The 9,388-nt window shown below is 41.7% G+C and overlaps 1 protein-coding gene across 3 annotated transcripts; it reads left to right on the top strand.

Moving 5' to 3' along the window:
• The first annotated feature begins 107 nt into the window (after positions 1-107).
• Positions 108-9,266, top strand: LOC119139760 (myc box-dependent-interacting protein 1). Of its 3 annotated transcripts, XM_037280705.1 has the most exons (19): positions 109-446; positions 1,238-1,318; positions 1,429-1,483; positions 1,588-1,682; positions 2,161-2,256; positions 2,324-2,434; positions 2,508-2,600; positions 2,716-2,801; positions 2,875-2,950; positions 3,089-3,144; positions 3,299-3,343; positions 3,959-4,028; positions 4,095-4,217; positions 4,414-4,434; positions 5,555-5,911; positions 6,273-6,338; positions 6,415-6,489; positions 7,222-7,323; positions 7,400-9,266. In XM_037280705.1, exons 1-19 carry the CDS (start codon positions 360-362, stop codon positions 7,499-7,501), a joined length of 1,797 nt encoding a protein of 598 aa, XP_037136600.1. In that variant the 5' UTR covers positions 109-359; the 3' UTR covers positions 7,502-9,266. The 3 variants fall into 3 exon arrangements, with proteins under 3 accessions (XP_037136601.1, XP_037136600.1, XP_037136602.1); XM_037280706.1 differs by lacking the exon at positions 3,299-3,343 and having other exon boundaries at positions 108-446; positions 7,400-7,541; XM_037280707.1 differs by lacking the exon at positions 5,555-5,911 and having other exon boundaries at positions 7,400-7,541.
• Positions 9,267-9,388: the final 122 nt, after the last annotated feature.

The raw sequence follows: 9,388 nt of genomic DNA, 5'->3' as shown, positions 1-9,388 counted from the left end.
CTTTGTGTTCGAATTTGAGAACCACTACCGTAATATACTTCGGCTTAGCTAGTACGCAACTACACGTGACGTGTACGCGCAGCAGGTTCTGCGCCTTTAAGAGCATCTCTGTCAGCATCCTCCTCCCGTGTCGTGGACGCGCACGCTTAACAGCTCAATATTCGAGAATACCAGCCAGCCTGGCTTTGCATCATCCAACTGATACCACATCAGCTTCACGCGACACGCACATTCAACGCTTGTATTTCTCATCGGGACATTGATGCATTTTCCTACACGGTCACCCTAGCGGTCCAGCCGTTGTTTTTTGCTCTTACTTCCTACCCGTGCGCGTCCCCCAGGCTGATCCACGCGATAAGATGGCTGAGCTCAATTTGGGGAAGGGTTTGACTGCAGGGAAAGTGGCCAGCAACGTTCAGAAGAAGCTAACACGAGCCCAAGAGAAGGTAAGAGCCGCGGACTCAGCAAATGTGGGAAATGAAGAGATGCGAGGCCTGGAAAAGAAGCGAGGCACCAAGTTGCGCATCCCCCCATCGAGGGGGTAATGTCGCATCACGACAGCCTCACAGCTGGGAGCTGAGATGGTGCATTTGGGGATCGGCCGGTGCACCCCCCCTGTTTCCGTGTATTTAAGCCAATGTCATTGAAGTGGATGTTGAAGGAGAAGCTGATGGGCCCACTTTGAATCGTCAATTTGGCACTTCTTAGACAATCATGGCCATCCATGCGTGCGTCTCACAGCCTCAAATCCTGTCACATTTAAATCGTGCACAATGCTAGTATCAAGCCAAACGCTGCTGCTTCGTTTACTGTACATTTCCTATGCATAGGGAGGCCTCGGCAATTGCACGTTAGGGATGCGATGAATGAATGACAGAGGGCGCTATCTTAGTTAAAGCTATATGTGCACCGTCCGTGAGCGTCATGTGCACTCTTCGGCAATCAATACTATGTGGTACATCTGGAGGAGGCGTTCCTCATGTTTTGGTTGCCTTAATTAGCTGTGTGGGAAAGTCTTGTATAAAGATTTATTGTAGGAGTTCTTGTATTATTGCATATTGAGTGTGACTGTTATTCAAATGGTTTCTGTGACATGAATGTCAAATAATGAATTCTCATTGGTTTGATTATTTAACATTATCCTAATTATTAATTTTTCCGTTTATTGGTGATTGGTGACAGCGGAAAATTTAAATATACCATTATTGATAGCGTTGTTGCTTTTTTTGATTGGCAGGTCCTACAGAAGCTTGGAAAAGCAGATGAGACCAAAGATGTTGCTTTCGAGGAGGGAGTCATAAACTTCAACAAACAATATGTGAGAGTCCGCGTTTTGATCAGAGCCACCACAACAGAATTTTATTATTTAATAGACGACTATTGTGGTCATCTCATGCATGTGTCTTCTTAAATGTGTCATCTCTTCAGGCTGAAGGGAGCAAACTCCAGCGCGACCTGAGAGCATACCTAGAGGCCGTGAAAGGTTAGAAAGACACTGATGGTTAAATAATCGGATGCATATCATACATCAATGAACATTTTCCAGTTTTTGCAAATGTACACCATGATGTGTATGTTTCTTCAAAGCCATGCACGAGTCCTCCAAGAACGTGCAGGCATGCCTTGCTGACATGTATGAGCCCGACTGGTACGGCAAGAATGAAGTTGATTCCGTTGTGGAGGTCAGACATGTTATTCTTATAATGTTGTATAATGTGTTCTTATAATCCTAACGTTGTGGCCAGGGAGTATTTCATATTCTTAAAAATATGTTTGAGTCTTGGACTATATGACTACTATAATTTCTGAATATAAGCCGCACCATCCAAAATTCAAGGAAACTCCTGTTTTGTTCATAAATAAGCTGCACTGGACTATAAACTGCAGGTGTTTTAATGTTTCATTTCCAAATATAAGAGAATATGCACAAATTATAAAATATCATAAAAATCATGAAAAATCCTTTGATAAGCCTCACTGGGTGCAGGGTTCAAAGCTTGTATATGGAAGTAGCGGCTTATAGTCCGGAAAATACGGTACTTCATCCGTTTGATAAAATAATAATAATAATACTACTACTAATAATAATAATATTTCTTTTAACACATTTTTCCAAACATAACTCCATATTTCTTCTTAACATCTGTATGCATCTTCAAGGATTGTGATGTGCTCTGGACTGACTACCATCAAAAGTTGGTCGATCATGCCCTCATCTCCATGGATACCTACTTGGGACAGTTTCCTGATATTAAGGTTAGCCGCCGTGCTATCGTAGACCGCTTAATATGAACGGCACAAACTATATGACATTGTTACTCAGGCTCGTATTGCCAAGAGGGACAGAAAGTTGGTGGATTACGACAGTGCCAGACACAACTATTCCACCACGCATAAGACCAAGAAAAAGGACGGCGGGATTAAAATCACCAAGGTAAAGTGTAAACTCTAACCTCGATTCTATTTAAGATGAGGAGGGTATCCAAATGTGCTCTCTCCCTTTTTAGCCATCCTCTTTGTTGGAGAGGGCAACACCCGGCTGGGCTCAAGGGATTCTGTCAGCACACAATGTGGCCCAGAGTAGCTTGTCCAGAAGCCAGGTACACCACACTGCTAATGATAGACACTTAGATCTTTCCTTGGGAGTGTCAACCTGTTTATTGTCGCTATCATACAGCAAAAATAAGAAACCAACCCCAGTTGTGATTATTTTAGGCAGAGGAGGAATTGGAGAGAGCCCAGAAGGTGTTTGAGGAAATCAATATTGACTTACAGGAGGAGTTGCCTTCACTGTGGAACAGGTGAACTCTTATTGTGCATAGCTATGTGTCGCTATGTCGTGAATATTTGTCACTCTTTTTCTCCCTTTTGCAGTCGTGTTGGTTTTTATGTCAGCACCTTCCAGAGTTTGGCTGGTTTTGAGGAAAAGTTTCACAAAGAAATTAGTCGGGTGAGTGTCAAGAATTGGGACACATCACTAGGGCAACCATAAAATTGATTGTGGGCTGTTATATTTTAAATTGGGATATTAAGGATAAAGTTTAAAAAAAAAAAATCTAATGTCTTCTGCTTTTCACTCTCCCTACAGTTGGATCAAGATTTATACGATGTCTTGGTAAAACTGGAACAGACGGACACAAGCAGGTCCGTGAGCAAGTTTCATTATATCATTTTTTTAAATTCTGCCATTCATTTAAATCCCAATGATATTATAGCAAGTGAATGAATGAAGGGTTTACATATGAAGCAAAGAATAAACCTTCATTAATCTGAAGCCACCCCTGAACCTCCATTACAGAAAGACAGGTAACCGCAGCGCCTTATCGTCAGGAGCAAATAGGAGGTAATCAGCAAGGACGGTGACGCAACTGTTGCTCTGTCTGTCCACTTGTCTGTTTGTCAGCCAGTTTGCAGGTTTGAGAGAATTCACAGTGCTTGTCTGGAAAGAGCGTTGTGCTCTCAGAGCTGCAGATAGGAACGAGATGGGCAAGACATTAATGGTTTAATGTGGCACAAGTGTGTTACGTAACCAAACTAATCTTCGAGTGTTGCGAATCTTCTTTATATTGCATAGAGAATTATGGATTTTTTTTTATTTCCCATGCTGGTGTACTTAATTTTCTTTACGTCCATCTCTTTAAATATCTTCAGTTCTGAGGCTTCTGTCAGCTTCTAAAGTATACAAGTAAAAAATATATGTATGTAAATATGTATATAAGAATGATGTCACAACTACGGCTCTCTTGTGAGGTCTAACTGAGGCACGGGCACAGCCTGCGCTGCATGGGATGCAAGAGTGATGTAAAAAGAAGAGATGGAGACTCACTTTTCTTGCATGACAACTTTGCATGAATTGCAACTTTTCTTTCTCCGCTATCCTCTTATGTTATGGATACTCACTCTGAGTAATATGGATTCTTTTTTTTATTCCACCCTCTATTTCTTCTAACTGACTCAGTGGCATCGATGAGTCTAACCACACCCTCAAGCCAGGAGGACCGCCGCCAATTCCAAAATCCCCATCCAAGGTAGGTAGGTTATCTCATTATTTCAAATGCAACCAAGGTTTTTAATGGTTGGTGTCTTTGTCACAGCTCAGACCAGCAGTGCCTCCTCCACCCAAGGTGACCCCATCCAAAGAGATGAAAACGGAAAATATCATCAATCTGTTTGATTCTGCAGCAACTCCTGATATTAATGTCACCTCCCCGACAGAGGTTTGTGGATAACAGTCATTCACAAACAGTGGAATCCTTTTTTTTAAATTAACCTTTTTTATTATTTATTATTTGTAATTATTTAATTTAATTATTTTATTTTGTAGTTATTTTTTATTATTTTGATTTTCTTTCTATTAACCTGTTCTTTATTTTCTATCTTCCATGATCTTTTTCACCTCTTCTCATATTACAGCCAGCAAACTCAGACTCCTGGGTAAGATAAGCAACCCCCAGAGCTACTTTACTAATTTAATATAGAAAAACAATTATGATCATACTCGATGTTCACATCCCATTGTGTAAATGTGAACCATCGTGTCACGTAGCCATTACGAGACTTTTTTAATGGCTGCTTTGTGTATCCAAAGGCATTACTCCATAAATGTTACATCCGTCCCTTTGTGTGTTGTCTGCACTACTTTTAATTAGTGTTACATAGCAGAAAACTAAACTTCAGTCAATTCATTTTCAAAAATGTATGTTGCATTTAAATGGAATGTAACACCCTTGATTGGTTAGAAAATAACATTTGAAAGTGAATTGACCTCCATGTTTTAGTTGCTTCATGTATCCCTGTATGTTACACTGACAGAACACGTGTCCAGTCCACCTGCCATGTAACACACAGGGAAGAAACAAGTGAAGTTGCTCATCTTGAATGCGGTCTTTACCGTTGGTGAAGGCTTCTGCCAGGGGTATCAAATCAAATGGGCAACTTCACAAGGTCTTGCTTGCACAGTGTGAACTAACCTTTTGGTTCATCGCTGTAAGAGAGATGTGTCTCCAAGACAACTGCAATTACAGCTTGAGGCAAAGGGCAATACTTCAGAATGGAATGACACTTCTGCTCTTACAAAGATACCCAGCCAACCCTCTCCCTTTGCCATGTGACCATTTGCTCTGTGATTTCGAAGCCTTGCTTGCCAAGTAAACACAGAACTCACATCGATCTTCTGGTGGAAAAGGCTTCCTTGATCCCTTCGCCATCCCTCTTTAACTTCCTTTTTTTTTCAAGTTATATATATTTTTATTCCCAGCAAAGACTTATCCCCCACCATGCCTTCAGTTTCTTAAAATGATGTTGATGAAGATGCTGCAACAGTTAATATGTTGCAGTTTGATTTCAAATGTTTCATCAACTTCCTTGATTTAACCCTTTGAAACAACCTATCATTTTGCAACTCTTAGCTTTGCTGTTGAACGTATGTTGCAACCCTCACCCTAACCCCACAAAATTTACTTAATTGTCCCCCAATGATTTACAAACCCAGTCATAAGGTAAGACATGTCTTATGAACTCTGACCCCTTGAAACTTAACCCCCCTGCCCCTCAGCCAGAGGATGGCGACACCCAAGAAGAGCCCCCCAAAAGGCTGTATGACCCTGTGGCGGCTGCTGCGGAGGCCTGGGGCGATGACGATGATACGCCGCCTGCACACTATGACCCCATAGTTGCTGCCACAGAGGGTTGGGGGGACGACGATACCCAAGCGGTTCACTATGACGCAAACGACGATTGGGAGGACGATGGAACCCAGCAGGCTTATGACGAATCTGTTGTGGAAGCTGAGGAAGGTCCGGTGGAGAACGACAAGCAGCCGGACGCAGAGGACGCCACCAGTCCAACTGAGGCTCCGGTTGACGCTTGTGAAGAAGAAGCTCCTCCTAATGCTGCTAATGAAGAGGATCAGGTAACCAAGAAGATGCATCTGGATGAAAAGGGTGGATGCATCAGCTCTTAAGGAGGTTTGAAAATTGTGAATTAAGAGTCTGAAAGAAGGAGTGATGCATCATGACCAACAGAATGGATGCATCAGTGTTTTCTCAACTTGTGGAGCCTAGAAATAAATTAGTAACTGCAGTCTAGACGTACAAAAGGTGAATTAGGTGCTCACATATCTACTGCGTTTATTCAACTTTATTGCCTGTGTTGTCACAGCACTGCTTTTGTTGTCGTCTGTCTCGTAGTGTGTCACTCTCACACCCTCTCAATTATTTATGGTTTTAAATCATGTGCAGTGTCTGCTTCATCTTTTGCGTTTGTTGTCTCAGGGGGAATCTGAAACAACTCCTGAAGCAGAAGCGGTGGAAGCAGCAGAGGAAACACCAACAAATGACGTAAGTACAAACAGATAAATATTATCATTTCGAAAAAGATAATGATTGTGAAGTTAATTTGTGTTTTCCCATCTAGACATCTGCAGTAAATGAAGAACCCGTTGAAGAAAAGGCAGAGTCACCTGACATGCCTCCTGGTTTCCTGTTTAAGGTAACACCTGACTGACTGAGTGCAATATTCCTCTAACCCAGTGGTGTCCAAAGTACGGACAAACTAAATGAAGGTTCACATTTGCTTCATGAACCATCCATCCATCCATCCATTTTCTGAACCGCTTAGTCCCCACGGGGGTCGCGGGAGTGCTGGAGCCTATCCCAGCCGTCATCGGGCAGTAGGCGGGGGACACCCTGAACCGGTTGCCAGCCGATCGCAGGGCACACAGAGACAAACAACCATTTGCACTCGCACTCACACCTAGGGACAATTTGGAGTCTTCAATCGGCCTACCAAGCATGTTTTTGGGATGTGGGAGGAAACCGGAGTGCCCGGAGAAAACCCACGCGGGCCCGGGGAGAACATGCAAACTCCACACAGGGAGGGCCGGAGGTGGAATCGAACCCGCACCCTCCTAACTGTGAGGCGGACTCCTCTAGATGGCACTGTTGGTTTGAATAAAAAGGTTTACAAAATGGCAAATCGGTGAACTTTCAGCCCAATGATAAACACAAACTGATATTTAAAGGAGTTAAAGAGTACAACTGGTTCGTGAAGCAAATTTGAAGCTTCATTTTCCAATCACTACCATTTTCTAAACACGGTATTATTGCTTGCTGAACTGATTTTACCATGTGTATTAAACTGGCCCTTGCGTCGTTCTATTTTTCTGTATGCGCCCCTTGGAGGAGAAAGTTTTCATTTTCTGTTTCTGCTTGTGTGTCGAAGGTCCAAGTGATGCATGACTATGCCGCAAATGACACGGACGAACTTGAAATGAAGGCAGGTGACGTGGTGCTAGTCATGACCTTTGACAACACAGATGAACAGGTACATAGGCACCCGTTCACGAATGCTTGCGTCGCAAAGATAAAACATCATGTCATGTCTCAATTTGTATCTTTAGGATGATGGCTGGCTGATGGGAATGAAAGAGGATGACTGGAAGCAGAAAAAAGAAAATGGCACCAAAGGTGTATTCCCAGAAAACTTCACCCAGAGGCTGTAAAAAGTTTCATTGTCACGCCAACCTTTTTCTTTCACTCATTCCCGTCTATCATCCCCACTCCCTGTCCTATTCTTGCCCTGTCTAATTACTCGGACTTTGTCCATAAAAGCAGAACTGAAATTGCAGTTCCACTACTGAGGAATTCCTACAAAAAAGAAATGACAGCCATTACCAAGGGGCCAAATTTCAGACTTACAGTGCTGGACTGAAAAGAGAATCCTGACCTTATGCGGGATTAGCGCAAATGTGGCTCCCTCTGTAATGACTTAGCATAATTCAATCATTATATTTCATTACAAACCACCTCTCATTGCTAAACTCTCATAATCAGAGAACACAAAGTCAGTTTATTTCTGAAACAAATTTGTGGTTTGGTCTGTTTTGGTCACATGTAGCAAGTGATTTTTAAATATTCAGGTAGGGCGACCTGTTAAGATCAGGTGTCAAGGAGACGTTGTTTACCGATCAGAAATCAATGTCATTAGTCTTGGGCAGCTGTAACGATCGTTACATCTTAAATCCTACTTTGTTGTATTTTTTTTTCATGGTGATAAACAGTGTTGAGAGGCAAGTCATTATGCATTCAACAAATCGACACAACAAAGTTAGGCTTGCCTGAAAGCTTTCCAGCAATCTGCACCAATGAGAAGCTGCAACTGGTACTAAAATAGTTAGGCAGATTTAATCACACTGGGATCAATCATATTCTAACTGAGCCAGCTTCATCCACTTTTAAAAGACGTGCCGACGTCCTCCTACTTTCATCAACACGACTTTGCTCACAAATGCAAATGTTTCCAAATATGCACCAGAGCTACTTGTTTTATTTTTGTATGCTGCCAAGCAATGATGATATGTATAGCGGTCACCATATTTGCCAACTGAGAATGCTACAGAGTGTTTTGTACTTATGTCAGGTTCTTCGCTCTTACATAGCCCAAACACATTCGCAAACTCGACGTAGATTCATATTTGGTATTACCGTATTCAAGTGAGAGTGAGGTGTGTGTGTGTATGTGTGTTTTGGAAAAGAAATTCTTGATTTCTAGAGTAATGTTATGGGGATAAAATCCCGGAAGTAAGTGCGCCCATTTGACGAGGAGCTTTTCAAACTGGACAAACGGTATTTGCGCTGGCTATTACAGGTTCCAGATGTAATTGTGCATTTGTTGTGTATAAGTGTAATTTTGCCAAGTGATGACAGCTACATATTCTATAAAGACATTCATATGTGTATGTGAGTTAATGTGAGCATGCTGACTTCCCAGGTGTTGTTGTGTGAAAACCTTTCGTTTAATACAATGCTACTGGGATTATTTTTGAGGTATGTTTTCCCACCGAAAATTGTGTTTATTTATTCTCTTTTTTTATAAGGGGACTTTTGAGCAGATTTATTTTGGATATTCACACATCACCCCCTTCCCTTCGTGGTTTTCCATCAATCTTGCCTCAAAATGTTGTCAGTGTATTGTGGCCCAAAGAGATTCAATTGTGATAATATATGGAGGCAAGACATATAGAGACTGACTTTTTAAATTTGTATTTATTTATTTATTGCTCAGTGATTTGAGTGAGATTTGCCTCAGTTTCCAACAATGGCGTCACAGCACTGTGTTTTAATTTTTATTTATTTTTCATGACTTTGGTTCTCTATTTGTCTTAAGACAAGTCTCCTATGTTTGGGATAAACATCTTAAAAATATTCAAATATCTTCCTTACCTACCTGACCCAATATATAAAAAAAATGACTTCAAACCTCCATCAGTTTTGACTCTCTTGCCTTTTATTTGTAGAAAGCTTTGAATTGGTAGGTTTAGATTGCAGCACCCTAATATATGCAGTTATCGCTGCCACCAGCAGGATGTACTGTGTCAAAGAGTACAGAA

The sequence above is a fragment of the Syngnathus acus genome, chromosome 21 (assembly GCF_901709675.1).
Source record: "Syngnathus acus chromosome 21, fSynAcu1.2, whole genome shotgun sequence".
NCBI lineage: Eukaryota > Metazoa > Chordata > Actinopteri > Syngnathiformes > Syngnathidae > Syngnathus > Syngnathus acus.
The sequence above is the reverse complement of the archived record's forward strand: the minus strand, read 5'-3'. Positions and strand labels throughout refer to the sequence as shown.